The sequence below is a fragment of the Vombatus ursinus genome, unplaced genomic scaffold, assembly GCF_900497805.2.
Source record: "Vombatus ursinus unplaced genomic scaffold, bare-nosed wombat genome assembly UNPS02014859.1, whole genome shotgun sequence".
Lineage (NCBI taxonomy): Eukaryota > Metazoa > Chordata > Mammalia > Diprotodontia > Vombatidae > Vombatus > Vombatus ursinus.
Window position 1 is genome coordinate 3,034,392 of NW_020954637.1, and position 23,579 is coordinate 3,057,970.

The 23,579-nt window shown below is 42.8% G+C and overlaps 1 protein-coding gene across 4 annotated transcripts in view; it reads right to left on the minus strand.

Moving 5' to 3' along the window:
* ZBTB40 (zinc finger and BTB domain containing 40) overlaps positions 1 to 23,579 on the minus strand; it is a 72,369-nt gene that overhangs the window by 40,726 nt on the left and 8,064 nt on the right. For all 4 annotated transcript variants that reach the window (XR_003567249.1, XR_003567248.1, XM_027841410.1 and 1 more), the window contains exons 2-3: positions 1,964 to 2,821; positions 868 to 1,001 (exon numbers count right to left, since the gene is read on the minus strand). Coding sequence is in view for 2 of the 4 variants with exons in the window: in XM_027841410.1 (XP_027697211.1) it covers positions 868 to 1,001; positions 1,964 to 2,750 (921 nt within the window). In the remaining 2 variants the exon portion in view is untranslated. The remainder of the gene's footprint in view (positions 1 to 867; positions 1,002 to 1,963; positions 2,822 to 23,579) is intronic.

The following is a 23,579-nucleotide window of genomic DNA, read 5'->3' on the forward strand; positions in this document are numbered from 1 at the left end:
TCAATATATACTAATAAAACAGCAGTACTGGACTGACCAGCCAGAGAAAAATAACAACTCCAAAGTCCTTCCACATAACAGGGGTGCGCAAAGAGTCCCAAAATGCGGCCTTTGTAACTGGGTAGCCCTTTTAATACAGAAGCCATGAAGCTTAGCTATTTTTCCAGAAAACACAACAATTTATATTCAAGGGAATAAACAATAAAACTGATTCCATTGATTTAATTACCTGCATCATCCCAGCAATGAGAATATACATTCCTCATCACCAGGGATTATCTGGTGGTATACCATAAGTCAAAACATAAGCAAGCCTTGGGCTTCTTTCAAAATCTGGTTTGTATAAAACCTGAGTTTGTATAAAACCGTAACAATGAAAGTAACAACAAAAGTAATGATTTTAAAAAATTAAAAGTCTCTATTTGAATTGAAAGAAATTTAAAAAAAATTTTAAATGATAAAAACATGTTTAAAATACAGTAATTTAATGGAATTTTTTTCATCATATGCTTATGTATTTTTTTTTTCCTTTCAAAGAGCCCATACTTTGGGAGCATGGCCTATCTTCAGATCAATACAGTATAAAGATCCTATAAGAATAAAAACTAAGAAAATGAAATATAATTTAAGAAAAATCTGTATTATCAGAATATTCTGCATATTCATTTTGCTGGGCTTCACGGCAAGCTGATAAAGATTGTTAAGTAGAATGTAAGTTCCTTGAGGGCAGGGGGCATTTCTTTGCTTTGTTTTTCTATCCTGACCATGCAGGACAATACCTTGCACATGGTATACACTGCATACCTGCTTCCCAGATTGGCTGAGATATGTTAAAAGTACAACTGATAGGAAGAAAGCAGCACATACCTCCTTATGGGGACTTTTAATGTCTCCACATTCGTCTAGTTTTTTCAGCACATCCTGGGCAACAGAGAGTGCTTCAGAGAAGATGCTTTCATTTTGCAGAAGGAAATCCAGCTTAGACAACTTCCTCTCATGCTCTGCATGTGAGAAACAAGATCAGTGCGTCATTAATTGAAGGGATTAAATGGAAGTTTAAGCTGCCTGCAAGTCTTTAGGTCAGGCACATCTTTCAGCTGCTCTCCAGAATGTCAGGTACAATAAGGACAAGAATGTCACTCACAGCTTCCTCCTTTGTGCCACACTCAGCATGGTTAAAACAATGAGCATCAATCCAAAATGGCACATTGTTGTTGGGCTTACTAATGTTTCTGTTCTCCTGTTTGTCTTTTGTCTTCAGACTGCTGACAGGCCCCCTTCCTAGAGAGTGAGGAGGGCTGCCTCTATTAGATGCAAACTGGGAGAACAGGACAAATCTGAGAATCTCACAGAAGTGTGCCAAGAGGAAGAGAGCTCAGCCTTGCCCAGAAGATCTGAGCGCTTCACACCGAAAGAAATCGATGCCGGTCATTGCAACATAGCTAAGCCGGACCTCTAGAAGGCTGCTAACAGAGCAGAGTGTGTCGAAGACCACCAGCTGCTATGCTTTAGCACTCCAACAGAGCTGTGACTTCGTTGGGGTGGGTGTCCCTCTACCAAGCCAGGCTGCAGTCACTCCCTCCATGGCTATGGAGTTGGTCTTCGGGAGCCGTAATGGCCCCAAAATGTCTTCAGTTGGACGTCACCTTTCTGGTGAGGCGTCTATAATGAGTCATTCTGGACACCCCAGAAAGGCATGTGCTGAGAAGAGAGACCGGCACATAACAACTGCAATTCCGTCCCACTGATAGGAAAGGGCAGTAACTGTTATGTATGCACACAACTCAAATAGCAAAAGGTAAAGAAGTGAAGCATGTGGCAGAAGAAATGGGCTCTTACAAAAATGTGTGACATCATAAAGCTTAGGTTTAAAGGGCGAGTCTAAGAATATAAATAAAACACAGCACAGAAATCAACTGACAATGGTAGGCCAGACTTCAAGCAGGCCTTGGAGGCCAATTACCTGGTTCTGTGATGTTCTCTGTCATTTTCTGAGACGTACATGCTGCTGCCACCGCCTCCTCTTCCTCCACCTCCTCATCCACCACTTCTTTCCCAGGAGAAAGAGAATGCATTTGGGGGATGTTGGCAGTCTCTGTTGGTGAAGCTGGGCTCTTCATTTCAATCTCCAGAGCCTCTTCCTGGGCAACAGCAGAATTCATATCAAGCTCCTGCTGCTCCACGGCAGGAGTCATGCCCCCAGCTTCTTGTGTCATTGCACTGACCACCACCACAGTGTCAGCCTTCAGAGCCACAGGAGGGGATGGAACCTCTTGGGAAGACACAAGCACATTCTTCGGGGAAGGATTCTCAACCAGCAGTCTATCAGTGTCCTTTTTGCACGGCTCCACTGTCTGAGGGGAAGCATCTCTTATTACTTGACTTGGACCAGAGCAGCTCACGAGACTGGTGAGCAGATTCTTACAGCTAACTGCCACATCAAACATCTGCAGGCTGTCAGCTAAGGAGATAATCTTGGAGAAGTTGTGTTTGCCCACAGGGAGCTTGCCAGTGTACATCATTTCTAACAGGAGAGCAAACTCATCTGGACTCACAACAGATGCATCGATAGAGATTGTGTCTGTATTATCCAGCAATGTTTTAAAGAGGAGGCTGGCAGCAGCCAAGACCAGTTTATGGGCCCTGAAATAAACTGTCCCAATAGAAATGGTGCAGTCACAGAACTGTCTCTCCTTGCAGAGCGTATACAGCTGCTGCAGCAACTGGCAGCTGTAGTTGGGAAGCTCCATTGCCCCAGCCAGGTGCAAGAAGAGCACCGTTAGCCCTTCTGTCAAAACGCCTCTCTGAGGATCAGCACCAGCTAGAGAGAACCAGAGAAATGTTAGGTTAGTGTTGTATCAGGACTGAATGTGTCAAAGTTCCTGTAAGCCAAAAGTGTAACTGCAACAACATCTACCACCAGCACCGCCACCACCTACATAAAGCACTTTGAGATCTGCACAGTGCTTAACATGTGAACATATGTCACAACTGTGATGGGGGAAATCTGAAATGACTGAGGAAACAAAGGTTCAACCTTCCAAGCATATTGATTTATTAAGCAATGTATGCCAATTGCATAACAAAGTGAGACCAGGCCTCCTCAGCTTGGCAGTGGACTCCAAATACAAGGGGAGACAGATTTTTATATATTAAAAGACAACAATTAACAGGATATAAAGCAGGATACAAGATTAGGTCATCTGATTTCTAACTGGAGGAAAGATCAGGGGCTTTCTGAGTTGGGAGGGGAAGAGCCGAACAGGCGCAATTCCCTGAAATCAGCAGAAGAGGTGTCCCAATCTCCCCGCCACACACACACAGACACACACACAGACACACACACACACACACACACCTGTATTCAATCAAAGGAACAAGAAAACAATAACTGAATGACCAGTACACTGCTAGTTTTCAGATAAGACTTCTGGGTTGTTTGGGATGTATAACTGTGAGACAATGCCTTGTATCAATCTTCAGATCTGACTCAGTTTCTGGTCAGCATATCCTAGCTCCTTAGTTAAGGGTCTCTGAGCAACAGGTAGGGGTGGTCCAGCTTCCCAGCCATGCAAGGCTAGATTCAAACAACGCAATAAAGTTTTCTCACAATTCCCATAATTCAATAAAGTTTTCTCACAAGACACGAATTGGACTAAACCCACAACTGAATAGAAAGTGACCGAGCTGGATCCAGAATTCAGTCACAAGATGGAGTCAGTGTGGTTCTCTCAATTCTCCAATTCCCACCCTGCAGGCAAACACTATTGTTATTCTCATTTTACAAATGAAGAAATTGATGTAGATAGCAGTTAAGTGACCTGCCCAGGGTTATACAGCTAGTAAGTATCTAAGGTAGAATTCAAACTCAAGTCTTTTCTGATTTCAGGTCCAGCACTCAATCCACTGAGCCACCTGCTGTCTCAATCATTAAAGTCAAACACCCTAGTACCTAGTGTATTAAGGAATTTTCAGAACTTACACTTTTTGACTTGGAAAGAACTTTAAATATCATATAGTTCAATCCTCTCAGTTTACAAATGAGAGCATAAAGGTGCTAAGAAGTCAGTTGCACAAAACTAGTATGGCAGAGTTAGGCCCTGGAATCCCTGCTCCCCAAATTTCGGGCCAATATTCATGGCGGTCATAAGAAATGCCAAAAGATTACAAATGGGTCAAAATGATGACTCTCCTTAATGAAGGAGACTCACACACACACACACACACACACACACACAACTTTGGAATGTAAACTTCAACATGCAAATACCTGGAAGAATATGACATAGTGACTGACAGGCACCAACAAGGTTTAAGAACATACTGTGTTAGCCTAATTTAATTGCCTTCTAAGACAAGAACATGGACCTTGAGATAAAGGAGAAGTAACATACATAATGTATTTGGATTTGCATCACACATGTGATTTTAACTTTAACCCATAAAAACCAGGAACATATGGTGTGTACTCTGCTATCAAGTCAGTAAGCAGATGACCACAAAATTACATGCCCAAAGCGGAGTCGTCTGCAGTTCACCATAAGTCTGAGGGGTGGGGGGTGGGGATGGAAATGGACTGTGCTGGAGGCATAACTCACAGGTCTTGAGTCTAATACCATGTAACATTTGTATTAAATGACCTTAAAGTTAAAATAGAAAACCAGGCTTAGCCAGTCCACAGGATTCAGTTATATAAGTTTACTACCAAACTATAATTACAACAGGAACAGAATTTAAAGTGAGGTCAACAAACATGAAGTCACAAAGGTCAACATATAGGGAAAACAACATGGAAGCAACATCAAGTAGAGGCCACAGCAAGCAGAGGCAGGAGAGGCTCCAAGTTCCTGGGAAGTATTTACTGATGACAATAAGACATTCACGATCTAGGCAGTACTCCTATGTCCTTATTCAAATAGTAATAATTAAAACTGATGTAAGGATTTATATACATGATCTCTTTACGTGTTGATTTTTATTTATTTTTTTAGTGAGGCAATTGGGGTTAAGTGACTTGCCCAGAGTTACAGAGCTAGGAAGTATTATGTGTCTGAGGCTGAATTTGAACTCAGGTCCTCCTGACTCCAGGGCTGGTGCTCCATCCACTGCACCACCTAGCTGCCCCATGCTGATTTTTTTAATAGCCCTGTGAAGTAGGTACTATTATTATCCCCTTTTAGAGACGAGCAAATTTCACCTCTGAGATGTACAATGACTTGCCCGGAATCATATAGCTAGTAAATCTGAGGCAAGATTCTTGCACCCAGGACTTCCTGATTCCAAGTCCAACATTTTGTCCCCTGTGAAGCATTATCTCTTTTAGAATTATGTGCTAGGAAAGAACTTATAATCATGGTGTCTAATTTGGGAGATCCTGAAATGGACATGTGTTGATGAGTCAGCTAGTTATGTCTGACTCTTTGTGACCCCCACTTGGGGCTTTCTTGGCAGACATTATCAGAGGGGTTTCCCATTTCCTTCTCCAGCTCATTTTACAGAGGAGGAAACTGAGGCAAACAAGGTTAAGTGACTTGCCCAGGGTCACACAGCTAATAAGTGTCTGAGGCCAAATTTGAACTCAGGAAGATGAGTCTTTCTGACTCCAGCCCTGGCACTCTATCCACTCTGTCAATACTCTATGGCTGCAAATCATGGAACCCAAGATACGTGGTGGGCATGAATAGGCTGAAGCATATTATCTGTGATGCAAAAGGTATGCTGGAAATGGATGCACAGAAAAACAAATGGGCTGGCGATACAGAGTGTGAGGTACAACAATGGTCTGCCAGTGTTAACTTCAGTGAAGCAGCAAAGACCTCCACAGATATTGTAGATATTGAAGATCATGTAGAAAGGATTTTCAGGAGGGCACACAGAAGAACTGGACGGGAAGAAGAAGACTGCTATCTGCACTGCTGGAGGGACTGCCCACGACCAGTGAGAGGGACCCCTTGAAATTATGCACTCCTATCAACAATCCCATTTCTCCTCAAAGGGACACTAGTGAGTTAAGCACACTGTCTAAACTGCCGGTTTTACTACATATTTCCTTGTTAAGGTAAATAAAGGTAGCTGTGTGTTCCTCCTTGTTCTCTTGTGGGGAGGTTATGGGCTTTGTGTAATGAGTGACTGAACTGAACTTTCTAGGGAGGCGAAAAAACCGAGGAACACTGCATGTTGAGATCTCTAAGTGGAGTCCTGGAGGTGCCTGTATAGAAGCAACTGAAATTACGTTATTAAGCATTTACTGAAATTGCTAGGCTTGGGAATATTGTCAAGGGTCCCAGGGGAAGAACATTTAAGCAACAAAAGAGCAGAGGAAATCTGGATGTTCCTCAAAGGAACAATATTAAAGGCATAAGAAAAGACTGTCCTGATACAGAATCAAGATAGGAGGGGCGAGACACTTAATTGGTAGAACTAAGTGCAGCATAAAGCCCTGAAATTCGAATGGGAATTGTACACCAAGCTGGAAACTAGGCCAACTTGCTGAAGAGGAGTACAAAGAAGTAGCAGGTGCTTAGAGGAGTCAACTCGGAAAAACACAAGTGAGAACCAAGATACAATCTACAAGAGACATAAGGTCTCTTTAATGGATGGGGAAGAAAATGACACTGAAAATACAGACTTAAAATACTCCTCCTCCTTCTCTTCCTGCCATCTCCCTCTACCCCCATGGACTTCTACAATAGAAAAAGGGTCAGCTGGAGTGATGAATGCCTTGGCTAGAAGGGCAAGATGCCACACTAGAAAAATAGAAAGGTCTACCTGAAGACACTAATGTTTAATTGAATAAACTGAATGTTATCATATTTACAAACCCAGGTGTGAGGCAGAACAGCCAGCTGGCTGCTAGCTCCCCACATTGGCGGTCACCACAGGAGAGGGGAGGGTGAAGGTTCTTACTCCCAGACCTCTACCCAAACCCTGCCCCTCCCCCCACACCACCAGCCAAACACTGTTATCTCTCTGTCCAGTCCCGTCCTGTCCCGTCTCCCCTCCCTCCCACTTCTTGGTCCCAGGCTCTTTCGCCTGCTTTCCCAACCACTCTGAGCTTCTTCTTCTGAATCTCTTTAAAGTCTACATCACATTTCTCTTTCAGGCTGTGCAGAGCTGAACCACCTTCCTAGAGACACCAGACATCTTTCTTTTTGTTAGCCCCAGGCTCCTTCTTTACTCTTTACTCTTATTTCATACCGCTTAAGTTTTGTAGGAACTGGAGAGCTGAAATCTCACTTTTCAGATGAAGAAACTGAGTCTCTGAGAGACAAAAGAATTTACAGAGCGGTGATGGAGACAGAGAAAGAAGGTCTCTGACTCCAGCCAAAATCTTTCCAGGAAAAATACTGCTTTTCCGTTAGAAAGGGAAGAATCTCAGAGTAAAAGCAGGACGGTATAATGAGGGGGGAAAGCAGGTGATTTGGCAGAGGGCCTGGATTTGAATACCAGCTCTGCTACTTATTAGCCATGTGACCATGGGCAAATTCTTGAACCTTGCTGAATCTTAGTTTCCTTATCTGTAAAATAGGAATAAAAGGTGCTGTTCAAGGGTCACAAATCACTTTATAGGCAATATCTCATCTGATCCTCACAACAACCCCATGAGCTAGGTGCTATTATTATCCTCATCAGTAAGATGAGGAAACTGAGGCTCAAAAAAGTAATGTTATCAGTACTACCTACTTCTTGGGGTTACGGCAGAATAAAACAGGATAAAGGTAACTTACAAAGAATACAAGCATAATATAAGTGTAAGGGGTGGTGGTGATTTAATCAATCACTCCATCTCCTTAACTACCTTAAGCAAGTGAAGAGGTGAATTCATCTATCAAAGGCATTAAACTAGGTGCAAAAAGTCCTTAATTTGGAAGCATTTACATACATTGGATAAAACGAAAATGATGCTCTGTGGGAGTATAACTGGTTGAGGAGACTCAGCCATGCTCATTGGGCTTGTATAAAACAGCAAGTTAATTTGGACACTACCTGAGCAAAGGGGAGAGGATTAGTAAGAACAGCCTCCCTTGCCCTTTCACCAAAGGATAACTTTGATGGGTCAGAAGATCTAGACTTCTCTTCAGCATCTTAGCACTGTCGCCAGAACAGCAGAGTTTAGCAACAGCATCTTATCAGAAACCAGGGAAAAAGAGACATACTGAGGGAAGGCAGTTCCCAGACTAGAGTCAAAAAGCCCAACAGGAAGCTAGAATACACCTAATGGGAACGTCATGAGGGCTCCATGAGGGAAGAGGGACTTCTATCCAAAGGACTCCCAAGAGTTGTGAATTGCCCTCTTTGCCACATGTGCTATCTAAGTGAGAGCTGACCTCTGTATGCACTTGTACTTGGGGGAATGTGTGCACAGGTTTGGGGGAATGTTCATCCCAACTATTCTTACTACACAACCTTAGTAAATATTCATCTCTAACAGCTCATTAAGTCTGGCTGGCTAACTGACATAAACTGATGAGCAACTGAAGAAGCACACTAGTGGAGGACAGCAACATTAGGGGGGAAAAAAGGCTAGCCAAGATCTCGGGCCCCAAGCTGCTAGGCAGAGTGAGTGCACCCAGAGGATATGGAATAAACTTCATGTGTTTCAGCTCTTGTTACTCTCTTCTCCCTTAAGCCAACAGCCACTTAGTTTCCTACAATCCATTTCTATGGCCAAATAAAAGAAAAAACCTTCTCGCGACAACATAGATGACAACCAGGACACAAGCAACTGAGGCACTTGCTTAAAAAAGGCATGTAAGGAGCTCCCAAAGGAGTCGGGCTTAGGTTGGTATGGAATCATTGGAAATTATCTCAGAAAACTCACAAGACTGGTGAGGTTAGAAAAGGATGAATATTGATTTTTGGCATGACAGATCTCCCTGATTCTAAAGGAAATGTCATTTGGTCCCACTAAACCCTCCTAATTCTGACCATGCTGAATGAATGGACGTGTCTTGATGTAGTCCCAGGGCCCACAAATCTCTGCCCACACCCCTGGGATTCAAAGATCTTTTAGTCTGGGGCTGCCCTTGAATCTAGGATGGTTCTCAGGTCAAAGTGGCCTCTGGAAGACCTAGCAATTAATTATGGAATTTGCCAATTACTGAAAAAGAACCAAACTGCCAACAAAAAGCAGTGATCTCAACTTGGACTTAATCAACTCAGACTCCAGAGGTCTGGGTCCATCTTTCACAGTTCCATTACCTTTCACTTCATTCACTCTGGGGAGTTAATTCATTTATCAAACACTTACCACATCATCTTTAGCAGTGGAAAGGACATTAAAAGTCATCAAGTTTAACCTCCTCATTTCACAGATATAGAAACTGAAGCACAGAGGTGTTAAATTACTTATCCAGGGTCACATAGCTACCTCGATGGCACAGCCAAAGTTTGAATCCAGGTCCTGACTCCTACCACTCTAAGGTATCATGTGAACCTAGACAAAGCCCTGTCCTTTTTACTCGTATTTTATTAAATGACACCTCTACACATCATAAGGATTTGCTAAGTGAAATGTTGGTTTAAATACCACATCTATACAGTCATTTAATACATTCACCTATACTTTAAACAGCCCATCCCCTCTGATGTCTGCAGCAGAGCCATGCAGTATCGTCACACCCAGTCAGCTGTCCTATACCCAACTACTCCATCACAAAAACCCATAGAATCTCTCGGATGGTGACCTCAGAGGCCCAAATCCTTCCTCATCTCTGCCTCTAAGAATCCTCATCTTCCTTGAAGGCTCAGGTCAGGTGTTACCTTCTCTGTGAAGTCTTCTTTGATTCTTGCCCTGCCCTTAGTCTGGAAGAAACCAGGTATAAACCAGCATCTCACACCATATAAGTTCAAAGATAAGTTCAAAATGGGGACATGATTTAAACATACAGGGTATATCATAAACGAATTAGGGGAGCACAGAAAAAATTACCTGTCAGATCTATGGACAGGGGAAGAGCTCATACAGAAAAGATCACAGAAGGTAAAATGAATAATTTTGATTACATTAAACAGGTTTTGCACAAACAAAACTAAGGCAGCCAAAATTAGAAGAGAGGCAAAAAAACTAGGGAAAAAATTTTTTTACAGTCAAGTTTCTCTGATTAAAGGTCTCATATAGGGAAATGAGCCAAATTTATAAGAATAATTAAGAAATTGATAGTCAAAGGATATAACTGGCAGTTTTCAGAGGAAGAAATCAAAACTACCAATAGTCATATGAAAAAATGCTCTAAATCACTACTAATTAGAGAAAATACAAATTAAAACAACTCCGAGATAGCGCCTCACACCCATCAGATTAGCTAACACGACAGAAAAGTAAAATGACAAATGCTGGAGGGGCTACAGGAAAACAGATACACTAATGTACTGTCGTAGAGTTGTGAACTAGTCTGACTATTTGGGAGAACAATTTGGAACTATGCTCAAAAAGCTATTAAACTTTAACCCAGTCCTTTAACCCAGTAATATCACTACTAGGTCTCTACCCCCAAAGAAATCAAACAAAAAGGGGAAAGGACCCATATTTATAGCAGCTCTTTTTGTGATGGCAAAGAATTGGAAATTGAGGGGATCCCCATCAATGGGAAAATGGCTTAACAAGTTACATGAAATACTGTTGGGCTGTAAGAAATGATTAAGAGGATGGTTTCAGTAAAACCTGGGGAGACTTATTTGAACTGATGCAAAGTGAAATGAGTGAAGCCAGGAGAACAATGTACACAGTAACAGCAATATTATAATAATAAACTGTGAAATACTCAGCAACTCTGATCAATACATAAACCACAACAATTCCAAAGGATTCATGATGAAAAATGCTATCCATCTGTAGGCAGAGAATTAATGGATTCTTGCAGGTTGAAATACCTTTTTTCCTCTTTCTTTTTCTCTCTCTTTTTTTTTCTTTTTTGCAACATGGCTAATATGGAAATAAATGGTATTATATTTCTTGCCTTCTCAATGGGTGGGGGAGGGTAGTGAAGGTATGGAGAGAATTTGGAACTGAAATAAAAAATATAATAAAATGATTCCGAGAATGAGTCCATAGGCTTTACCAGACTACCAAAGGGGTCCATGACAAAAAGACAAAAGAAAAAAGAAAAAAGAAAGAAAAGGTTAAGAACCCCTGCTTCAGCCGAATAGGAAATCAATGAGCCTTGGCATATACCTTGAATACTGTGATATACTTTACTGACCATGGGAATATAGCCAAAAATAATTGGAATACATAGTCACAGGCCTAGAGGCCCAATTCAGTTCAGTACCTCAAGGTTTGCTGACATGACCCAGTCTCCTGAGGGTTTTGAATTGGCCTGCTCTGCATGAAACCACAGACCAGGAATGACTCCAAGCCAGTCCAACCTCCTGGAATTCTTAACACTGTGATGAGTGGAGGTCAATAAACCGCCCCTTCAAAAGATCCCGGCCTAAACCAAAAGAAGTGACTGAAACTACATTTGAGGACACAATGAGTCAATGAACAAGCGGTTAGTTCCCATCAGTGCATATGACTTGCTGTTCCACTTATTATTTCTCAAAAGCAGTGTGGTTTTTATATTTTAGAACCTAGCAAAATATCGTGTGTAGTACATACTGAACTTAATGAACATTTGCCAAACCACTCCACAATCGATTGTCTCTCTACCGTCTATTGTCTACAAAAGGCTAAACTCCTCCGAGCTTGGCATCTAAGGACACAAATCCAGTTTCGTCCCAACTTTATCTCCCAGTGTATCCCTCCAGCCAAACTGGAATGCCACTGGTCACCTACACCCTATGCTGTCCTCCTTCAAGGTAAAAATCATATAAAAAGGGAGGCAAATTACAAGGACACTGTGAGCTTACAGAGTTCATCCCTGCCTGACTTGGACATTTTCTCAATACTGTACTGTCTCTTCCCTAGCCCCTAGAGCTCAGCCCTTCCCATTTAGAGCTTCTCTGTCTGACTCCTCACAAAGTCTGCTTTCTTTCCTAGTTCCTTTGAGCTTTTATGTAACACCCAATGTGAGCTCTCTCTAAACACCATTAAAGAAACAGCCAGCTGTTCTGTATCTCTGGTTTGCTAGTCTGTCCCAGCATAGGGAGCACACCTCTCTGGTTATGTGAGTCTCAAGACTTTAAAGTCCGGCAGAGGTCAGTTCACTTTGACCTTCTCCTAACTCTGAGCTTCCCCCTAGACTAGCTTCTCCATTCTTCTTCTGGTCTTAACTAACTCAGGGGTGGGGAACCTGCGGCCTCGAGGCCACATGTGGCCTTCCAGGTCCTCAAGTGCGGCCCTTTGACTGAATCCAAACATCACAGAACAAAAATTATTGAGGACCTGAACTACATGCTCATATTTCTTTTCTTCCTGTTTCTTTACTCATCCCTTTGTCCCCACATACCTTTCACACATTGTCCTGCCACCCCTAGCTCTATCACAAATGATTATTTCCAATTATGCACATTAACTCTGAAAAATGAATAAAATGGCTCCTTATTCAAAGTCAAAAGAGTATGACCAAAGTCAATTCTATAGGCAACATAAATTGAAATTCTTAGTCAAACATCCAATTGATTCGCCTGAACCTATGACAGTCCATAGAAATATTAAGGAAGTCAATAAGGTGTGATGGAAAGAATACTGGACTAAGGGTCTAGAAACTTGGGTTTTGTTCTGGCTCTACTATGACTGTTCTGTGCTGGCAAGTCACTTTCCCTCTCTGGGCTTGGGTTCCCAAGTGAAATGAGAGGGATGGACCTCAGAAAGGCTCAGGGGTCATTCAGTCAATAAACATTTATTAACCGCTTATTTACACTTAGCACAGGTCCCGTGCTAAGTGGTGTGGATATAAAAAAAGGCAAAAGAGTCTTTTTGGGGGCAGCTAGGTGGTGCAGTGATTAAAGCACCAGGCCTGGAGTCAGGAACACCTGAGTTCAAATCTGACTTCAGACACTTACTAGCTGGGTGACTCTGACCAAGTCACTTAACCCCTAACTGCCTTAATTCCTCATCTATAAATGGGGACACACTGGAGAAGTGGCAAATCACTCCAGACATGGACAGAGTCCATGAGGTCACGCAGTCAGACACAACTGAACAATAACAACAATGCTCTCAAGGAGCTCAGAGTTTACTAGGGGAGAGAACTCTGTATAAACAAGATAGACACAGGATAAACTGGAGGTAACCAACAGAGTGAAGACACTGGACTTAAGGGGGCCTGGGAAAGGCTTCCTGGAGAAGGTGGGATTTTAGTTGAGACTCAAAGGAAGTCAGGAAGGTCAGTAGTCAGAGCAGAGGAGGGAGAGCATTCCAGGCATGGGAGAGAGCCAGAGAAAAGTCAGGAGATGGAGTGTCTTGTTTGAGGAACAGCAAGGAGGCCAATATTACTGGGTCTCAGACTACATGGGAAGAGTAAGGCGTTAGAAGATTGGAAAGATGCGGGGAGAGGATAGGTTATGAAGGGCTTTGAACACCAAATTGAGAATTTTATATTTGCACCTGGAGGTTACAGAGAGCCACTGGACATGTGACATGGCGAGACATCACTTTGGCAACTGAGAGAATGACGGACTGTAGCAGAAAGAGACCTGAGGCCAGAGGACTACTGAGATAGTCTAGGCACGAAGTACTGAGGGCCTGCACCAGGGTGGAGGCTGTGTCAGGAGAGAGAAAAAGGAGCTTGCAAGAGATGTTGGAAAGGTAAAATCAACAGGCCTTGACAACAGATTGGATATGGGAGGTGAAAGTGAGGAACAGAGGATAACTCCTAGGTTGTGAGCCTGGGTGACCAACAGTAACAAGAAGTCAGGAAGAGGTGAGAGTATGAGGTGGAAAGATGATGCATTCAGCATTGGATGTGCTGAGCTGAGAGATCTACAGGTCACTGAGTTTGAGATGTCTATTAGGTAGTTGGAGATGTGAGACTAGAGGTCAGCACAGAGCTGAAGTAGACTTGAGAATCATTGGCGGAGAGATGATAGTGGCAGAAGGCACTATGTGAAATGAGGAACTGGAGAGAAGAGGTAGCTGGAAGAGAAGGAGCTCAATTTTTTCAGTAAAATATGAAGCAAGGTCCTCAGCTGAATATGTAAAGAGGAGCCATGGGAGGTTTCAGAAGAGTTTTGGAAGAGCTCGTAGTGAGTGGGATAGTGAGTTAATTAGAGAGGTTTAAAGAATTGCCTTGCAGCAGCGAGGACCCAGTCAAGGTTATATGACACAAATTTGTAGTGGCTCCAGTCAGAAGTTTCATTATTTTCTCCACCTTTGTTTAGCAACATGTGTGTAAAAATAAAGACAGCAGAAGCAGCAGTGATCACACAGGGCAAGTTCACCAACATAGGTCCTTGAGAGGACAGTATGGAGTGGAATTGGTTCACCAAGGGGCCAAGATGGAAAAGAATGTGGCTAGTTCAGGGCTTATGTCTTGGGAAAGAAATGAGGGTCAAGGGATTAGTCTAATCCCTAGACTATTTTCTCTCTCTGTGCACACACACACACTATACTATACTAAACTCTAATCATTAGAGGACATGAACAAAGTACTAGACTTGAGATTACAAGGCAAGGAGAGAGATGGAATGACAAGAGAATGTGATTAAAGAACAACAACTTAGAAACAGGGCATTTGTGGGTGATGGCAACATCCAGGGTAGACCATCTTTGTATGTAACTGAGGTGGGGTACAGGAACAGATGGAGGGAAATTGTAGAATTGTGGGCTTAGGGTGCTCGAGAGAAGATCAACATATATGTTGAAATCTTCCAAATGAGGATAGAAGTTGAGAAAAAGACTACGAGCCAGGTACAAACTCATTGAGGAAAGTGGGGAGTATCCCAGAGGCTGGTAGACAACAGCTCCCAGAATTTTGACTGGCTGTAGATAGGGACTGAGTGAACCTCAAAGGAGAAGTTATTGAGCGGGGGTGATAGAGGTAGAATCTAGAAGTGGCAATGGGGAGTACTCCAACTCCTCCTCTCCACCAGTGGGGGGTGGGGTGGGGAGGAGGAATGAGTGGAAGTGTAACCAGTGCTAGAAAGAGTGGCCAGGTAGGCTGTGTCATCAAAAGTGAGCCAGGACACAGTGGGAGCCAGAAGATGGAAGGAGTAGAATGGAAAAAATTTTAAATGGAAGCTAAGTTTATTGCCTTTCCAGAAACCACAGTGGAAAGCTTTGGAGTGCTTTGAGGTGGCACATGGGCGTGTGTGGTAGGAGGGTTGAAGGGAATGGGAACAAGGGATTTATTTGGCAGTGAGTGACAGGGAATGGGATTTGACTGATGGGGGGATATATCCATAATCATTGGCATAAAGAGAGTATGACCGGGTAGAATTTGTTAATCCCTGAGGGATGAGTTCGGGAAGATTTACATTGTCCAAAGGAGTCTGCCCTCATAGTAGAGCCCTCTTAAGGCCTCCGGCAGTTTAAGTGAGGGAACAGTTACTTGGAGCTGAAGGAATGCTGCTATAGTCAGCATCCCACAAGGCAGAAGCCGACTTGAAAGAACAGCCTTTCTCCCCTTCCTGAGAAGGGGGGAGAGTTCGGTGTCCAATGGAATGATGCTTCCTCCCTTCCCCTGGGGGGCTGCAGAACAGAGGGGAGACTCAGTCCAATGGGTGACATTTTCTTCCCTTACCTCAAAGGGAGGAAACTGGTTTCCTAAAGTTTACAATTCTAAGACTCACATAGAGTAATTAAACCAACTGTAAATGGCTCAGTCCATTTATCAATGGGTAGAATTACAGCTAAACAAGTGAGATAATATTTGAAATGTTAAGTTCAAATTAATGAAAACTCTTCGAATAAATAAGCTTTAAAAAAAAAGCTCACAAATGTTTTTTAAAGTCAGTGAAAATCTTTTATTGGCCTCATCTTGGAAAAAAAAATAGCTTCACTATTTTTTAAACTTTAATCAAGCTTTCCACTGGCAAGGGCAGCTGCAGGCGGTGCACCCCATTTGTAAATAGGTCAGTACCTGCCTGAGCCCTCTAACGTGAGCATGAATGCCCAGTTGTAGAAGAAACACTGAAAACACAGAATACAGCCAGAAAAATGTGTCAGTGTCCCTGTGCTTTCTCTCTACCAAGTCAAAAGTTCTTCTCCTGTAAACATTAATTATCAAAAGCTTTCAATTCCTTTTATAGGAAGACAACACAACAGCCCCAGTTTCAGAAATGAAACAACTGAGCTGCCTCTCCCATACACCGAGCAGGTGGCAGAGCCAAGAATCCAGGAGCCACCATCTAGGCTCCCTCTGTTCTCACTCCAATACTACAGCCAACCTCCCTGCTTTCCCCACACTGGTAACCTCCACCCTAAAATGATACAAAGCTTAATATTTGCAGACAAATTCTCCTTGTTCATAACTATTTCCTTACTAACCTTCACCTAAGAGAAAGCAACACATTTTAAAATTGCATTCCTGGTAGGTCAGAAATTGCCATTGGAATCAACTGATTTCTTTTTCCAAGCGCTCCATTTCTAATGGAAATGTTCCTCTGAGAATATCTATGTGATATTATAAGGCACAACACCAATATTTTCAACACAATAAACCTCTTGTAATTCTCTTGCTTTCTGGCTAATTCATAGAGACTCACAACTTGTAAAGACTGTTAAAATGGAAGAAGGTTTTTAGGATGAACATCATTTCCTGCCTGTACTGAGCTGATATATGATACAGTTCAGGAGGATTTCCAAGAACTCATTATATCTTGAAATGAAAATGAAAAGTCTTTCAAAATGTCCATCCCATAAGAAACTCAAAATTACTATTAAATTTCACTTAATTATAACCCTTACATCTGGTACAATCAAGGATCTCACAAACCAATAATGACTTTGACATTTTAAAACCCAACCCCAAGTATTTTTTAAGTTCTTGGTTTTGTCAGTTACAGAGATAGATATTTCTGTCATTTCTGAGCTTACCTGACTCATCAATGAAAACTTAATGGCATTAGCCAGGCTCCCAAACTGCTTCTTCAAAGCTATCTGTCTAATAAAAAGAGGTAATGAAGCCAGTGAACTAGCAGAGAATCTTAGGCAACCACAAACCACAGCTAATGGAATAGGCTACTCTTCTTTTTAATATAACTATATATATCTATGTATATCTATACATATCTATATATATCTATATCTATATATATATCTTTTACAATTGACAAAAATCCATGTTCTCTCTCATCCACGCCCTACCCCCATTCTGGCAACTGAGGATATGAAGAAACCTTTATAACAAACATTGCCAAGGAAAACCAGATTCCCCTACTGGCCATGTTCAAAAACTACATGTCTCCTTCTGCACTTGAAATCCATCAGGAAGTTGAAGGACTAGCCTTAAAAATGATTAAGGTAGTAAGGAAGTAGAAAGGGGAGACAGGTGGGGTGAGGCCTTCAAACCTAAATACTTTTGATACTGAAAAACTGCGGCAAAGTGGATAAAGTGCTGGACCTAAAGTCAGGAAGATCTGATTTCCAATCCTGTCTCAGACATGAGCAGTGTGACCCTGGACGTGTCACTTCACCCATCTGCCTCAGCTTCCTCATCTATTAAATAGGGATAGTAACAACCCATATCTCACAGGGTTGCTAGGAGGATCAAATGAGATAACTTATCTCTCATTAGCATGCTGAAAACTACAAATGCTAGCTATTATTATTGTGTGTGTGGCAAGAAATGGGGAAGGGTGAGGTTTCAACTTTGAGAAGCAGGAAAAGGAGACTATGGAATTTTCAGGGACCAGGATAACCACTCCCTCAAAGGTCTGCTCACAACAGCCCCAGAAGGTATGCAGGAAGTGTGACGATCCTCACTATGGATGAGGTAACTAAGTCTCATAAGTGAAGGGACTTACCCAAGGTCACACAGCTAGCAAGTGCTGGGAGGGGGGATTCCAAACCAGATATCCAGCCCTCTTCTCACTACACCATGCTGGTGAGGAAGTAGCCTAGAAGCAGAAAAGCCTCTAGGACGGAGAGATGGGCTGCATTTCTTACCATCTGCTTGGGCTCTTTTCAGAGATCCACAACAGGTGAAGTGGTCTTTCTCACTGTATTGCTAGAGGCTATAAAGACCTGGGATGTGAGCAACTCCCTACTCTGTAAGCTTTTTCTAACTATCACCCGAAGCAGATTGCCCTTCGTTAGCATGGTTGACAGAGCTATTCCCACTCTTCTCACTTTCTTCACTGTAAAATTTTGCAATCTTTTTGTCTTTGAACATTTGAGGATTATTTTGATCTACATATTTCTCTAGTATCCACCACTAGGGAATCTGACAAGGGGTTAGATTAAACACACACACACACACACACACACACACACACACTACAAAGGCAGAGGTGTTGATGAACTTCTATTGCCTTAAACTTCAGGACCAAGCCTCTAGGATTCCACAGGATTGGCTCAAAACTATTCAGACAGATATGGAAAAATCTGTCAAGAATTTCTTCAACATTTTGTTGCTCAGAAATAGCTAGAACTCCAGAGGCCAATTATTCTACTGTCATGGACCCTGACCTTGGAAAGCTCTCCCTAGAGTTTTAACTAGATTAAAACACAAACAAACAAACAAACAAACAAACTGGAGACACGCTGGCAGTTGCATGCTGGCTGAGTGCTTATGTCTAGGGTGGCCAAACTTACTGCCAGAGTTGTACGTGATAATTGTCATAAGCTGAAGAGCTGTGCTGGGGTTAGTACTGGGGAAGGAGAATCTTTAAAAATACATTTTCAAGCATTTCTTTGGTGCTGGAGTTCAATTTTGGAATGCCTTGGAATGAGAGCAGGTAGAATGAATGAGGAACGCTCCAGACCTTCCACAGTTTCCCAAATAATCAACATTCGAGAATATATGACAACCCCCACAAACCGATTTTTAAATTGCTATCTCTGAGCCACCCACTCTCACTTAGTGTGTCCCTATGGCTAAAATGAAAGCCACTGCTTCCTGAGCCACCAAAACCTTGAGGCTTGGGGGAAATGGCAGAAGCTGCAGGGCCAGAGATCTGGGAGAACAGATAAAGCTGGCTCTTTTAGCACTTCCTGCAATGTTTTAGCAAGTCAAAACCAGAATGAGATTTGGGAGTATCACTATCAAGATAGGCTTCTGTCAGTGCAAAGAAAGGACCACGCAAGTTGGTTCCCCAAAGGACCGCCATGAGCCCTGGCTCTCTTTCCTCTCCTCGTAGCCTTTTCCTTTCTCCCTCCTCATTCTCCATCCTCTCCAGCAGCTCATGCCACTTCTCTCACTCCTCCAGGGTCATTAGTTTCCCAAAAGCATAGATCCTGCCCACATACCAGAGGGCGGCTCATGTAAAGAGCAGGGGATTTTGACTCAGAAGCCCAGGTTCAAGTCTGGGCTCTGCTACTCACCTCTCTGATCTTGGACTAGTCACGTAAAACATTTAGGCCTCTGTTTTCTTATTTCTAGTATTGAGGGAGTTAGCTAATCTCTCAAATCTTGGTCAAATTGGTTCCTAAAATAATCCCTTTTGGTAGCAGCCCCATTTGGGTAACATGAGCCTGTGATAAAAGATTTATGAAAATTTCCATTATCCCTCCTGCTTTCTTTCCCACTACTACTAAAAGCTGAAATGACTACGTATGCATTAGATTGTGTTACGATCTTAGCTAGCCTGGGGCTCCAAAGCCAGACAGTTTTGATGTCAAAGTGAAGATATCTTTGAATGTCCAAAACCAACACTGCCCTGTACAAGACCTGTCTGCTCCCCTCTAGTTTCTGTTCCTAGTCCAGGTTCCCTTATTCCCCCCTCCTCTCCACCCTCCTCACCTAGCCAATCTTCTACTACTGACATCAATCCTATCCATATTCCTGTCAGCAATTTATGTTCCTTTGAGATACAGACTCTATCTACAAGTCAGCAAGTATTTACTAAGAACCTACTATGTGCTAGATACTGTGCTAAGTGATGGGGATACAAAGAAAGCAAAAATAGTCCCTGCCCTTGCCCACAATCCGATGGCAGAGACAGCTTGCAAATTAGGCACGAACATGATAGAAGCAGAAAGAGTTCTAGGGCCTGGCACTGGAATGTTACATGTAGGCAGGTGTATCATCTTTCCTTCAGGAGACAGGGCTGGTGTGGTGGGCAAAAGTGCTATGCATAAGAGCATCCAACTTCCTTTCTTAGTCTCCTATTAAGCCTGAACAAACTAATGACCAGCACAAAATCCTGAATTATTTTTCAAGAGTTTACGAGTCACTGCCATCCCTTTTTCTCAGCGGCTGCCAGCACACTGAAAGAGCCGAGAGGCCGGGCCTTCAGCACAGAGGCCTGAGTGTCAGCTCTAAGACTTCCCCCAAGTTAATATTTCTGGTTCTTAGTTTCCTCATCTATCAAATGATGGAGTTAGAGTAAATTCCAAGGTCCTTCCAGCTCTGATCTTCTACACGTCAAAATTAAATCTAAATAAACAGGACATAAAAAGCTATTTCTTCTTTCCCAAAATAAGATTTTAACTGGATGTTGCCTTTTCAAAATAGAGAAAGAGAGTATGGTAAAATTGATGTTGAGTAACAGATTCACAGAATTTTAAGAGTCTGAGAGGACCTCAGCCTCCAACTGGTGCCAACCGTACAACACATTAACAAGTGACCATGAGACCCTCCTTGAAGACTTCCAGTGAGGATGAAAACCACTCCCTCCAGAGGCAGCCCAGGCTGCTGTGGGAGACCTGTAAGTTCCATTCATTGTGCCTAGTTCTATTCTCTGGGGGCTGATAGAATAAGCCCAATCCCTCTACCATGTGACAACATTCCAAATATTTGAAGACAGACGTCAACATGCATGAATCTCCACATCCCAGTTCCTTCGAATGATCCCCATATGGCACAGATCCAAGGTCTTCATCCCCCAGGTTGCCCTCTTCTGGGCACTTGCACACTCATCACTATCCTTCTTAGAACTGTGCGGGAATATGATATTCCAGACGTTGCCTGACCAGGTCAGAGTAAATTGAGATGATGACTACTTACCCCCGGAAGTCACGCCTCCCTCCATGAAGCCCAAAGCTGCATGGGCTTTCTGGCTGCCACACCACCAGCTGACTCACAGTAAGCCTGCCGTTCACAAAACCCCCAACTCTTCTTCAGACGGACCGCCATCTAATCGCCCCTCCCCCATCCTGCCCACGCGAATCTGATCTTTTTAACCCAAGTATAAAGCTTTACATTTATCCCTACTGAATTTCACCTAGTTCAATTCAGCCCAATGATCCAGTCTCTTAAGACCTTTGGATCCTAATAGTATGTTAGTAACCCACCTCTCCTAATTTTGTGATGTTCAACAGCACAAGCCAAAAGCACAGATGACTGGGGCACTCTACCGGAGAACTCTGAAGTTGTAATAAAAGCTAGGAGAATGACTATTCAACAGTTCCAAATCCACCTGAGTACACTATCAAGGACACAGTCAAGCTCACTGGCCTGTAGTCTGCAGACTCTATTTTCTCCTTTTTTGAAACCAAAGCATTTCCTCTTCTCCAGTCCTGTGGTACCACTCCCTTTCTCTAATATCTTTCTTATTAAATACACTGTCACCTTTTGTTACCTAGGTTTTCCCCAATACCTCACTCCTCCTCAATAGAGCCCTGAACCTGGAGTCAGGAAGACCTTAGGTCAAATCCAGCATTAGACATCTGCCAGCTGTATGACTCTGGGCAAGCCACTTAACCTTTGTCTGCCTCAGCCTCCTCCTCTGTAAAATGAGGATAATAACAGCACCTACTTCCCAGGACAATTGTGAGGATCAGATGATATAGTATTTGAAAAGTGTTTGTTTAGCATGGTGCCTGGCACATAGTAGGCACTTAAAAATGTGCATTTCCTTCCCTACCTCCCATTTCAGAACCTCTTCCAGGGAGCCAACCCTTATAACAAAGATTATTTTTTAAGAGGAAAAATAATTTTAAAATCAGCAAAACCAATCAATCCAGTGGACTGTCTCCCCTCTTTCAAAGATCACTGATGGTGGCTGAGCAGCCATATTTGCTAGCTCTTTCACTTCCAAGGACGTAGATCACCTGGGCTGGACAACCTAAATCCACCAAAGGCAACTCCTCTTAACTCCGAGTTCGAATCCCAGTTTGGCCCACTGGCAAGCTCAGGCAAGCTGTAATCTCTCCGGGCTTTCAATTTTCTCATCATAAGGAGGCTGGACTAGGTGACCTCTGAGATCCCATACAGCTCTCTCTGTTTGTGATTCTACACAATGGTGAATCCTGGAAGAATTAAAATTACAAACCACCCAGAGGAGAATGACAAGACACACGGCTGGTATTCACAGGATATAGCGTGTAACCAAAGATTTAAATGCGAGAGTGGACCGTATGTATATATGTATGTAGGTGTGTGTGTGTGTACATACACACAGATGGAAAATGAAAGACAATGACAGCAAACAAGAGGAGCTGGATGAGAAGGTGTGAAACAGTCAACCATATCAGAGGGTAAAGTGCCCCCTCTGAGGGAACCATGGCGCCTTCACAGGGTCAGCACCGAGGGCACCCTGTGTATGGAGTCTGACCTCAGGCGAGTCACAGCTGCTCTGGGGCTTAGTTTCCTCAACTGGGAAGGGAGAGGACTAAGGTCTTTTAGACCTCTAAATTCAATAATCCTATGAACTACCATAAAGAGGCTCCAGCTACATTTCTGTGAGAACAAATTCAATCTTCAGGGATGTCAATGCATAAATTACATCAAGAACGTACTAAAATTTTATTAATCTCACTAAATTACATGCTTGGTGTCCTGATTTTGACTGAAGTCACAAATAAGAGGGAAATGCCATGAAAGTTAGTTTTCTCTAGCTCAGCCACTCTCCTTAAGGGCCAGAGAAGAGCCAAAACCAAGTATAATCCTTCACATTCACTGCTGAACCAATCCACCAAGTTAGAGAGTGACAATCTTATCACAGAATTTAAACGCCCTTAACATTATTTTAATACTTTTCTCAACGTGCTTAGTGGCTTGCTCTTCTCCTCATTATCCAAGATGATGCCTTTGAAAAGCAGGTTATTAGAGATCTAGGAAACCATATATCCCAATTCAATTTCCTTCCCCAAAATCAAAGTGCTTACTCTCTTGAAGAGTTGAGAGAGGCCAAGAGGTCCCTGCCTTCCCCCAGGGTGCTGCTGGTCCAGGCAGTGCTCCAGAAGCATAATGTAAATACTCAGCGTGAAGCACCAGGGCATACCAATTTGTTTTTCAATCTATTTTATTTCAGTTCAAAGCATCATTGCAGACAGAGAGCCCGAGAAAACAAGCCACATTCTGGTTATACCCAATCCTCCTCAATCTCCAAAAGCAGCAGAGTATTGCCAAAGCGTGGCTTATTTTCCTAGGTTGTCCGTTTGCAATGTCGCTTTGAACTTAAATAAAATACATTGAAAAACACATTGGCTGCCCTGGCTCTTCCTCCAGGGCTTTCCATCATTCTGCCAAGCAAGGGTCATCACCTACTCTCTGGCTCAAAACTCAGCCGACCCAAATCACCGAGTAACACTGTACTGATGTGAATGTGAAGGGCCCACCCAAACCCAAAATAGCAAAGAAATTCAGGGCTTG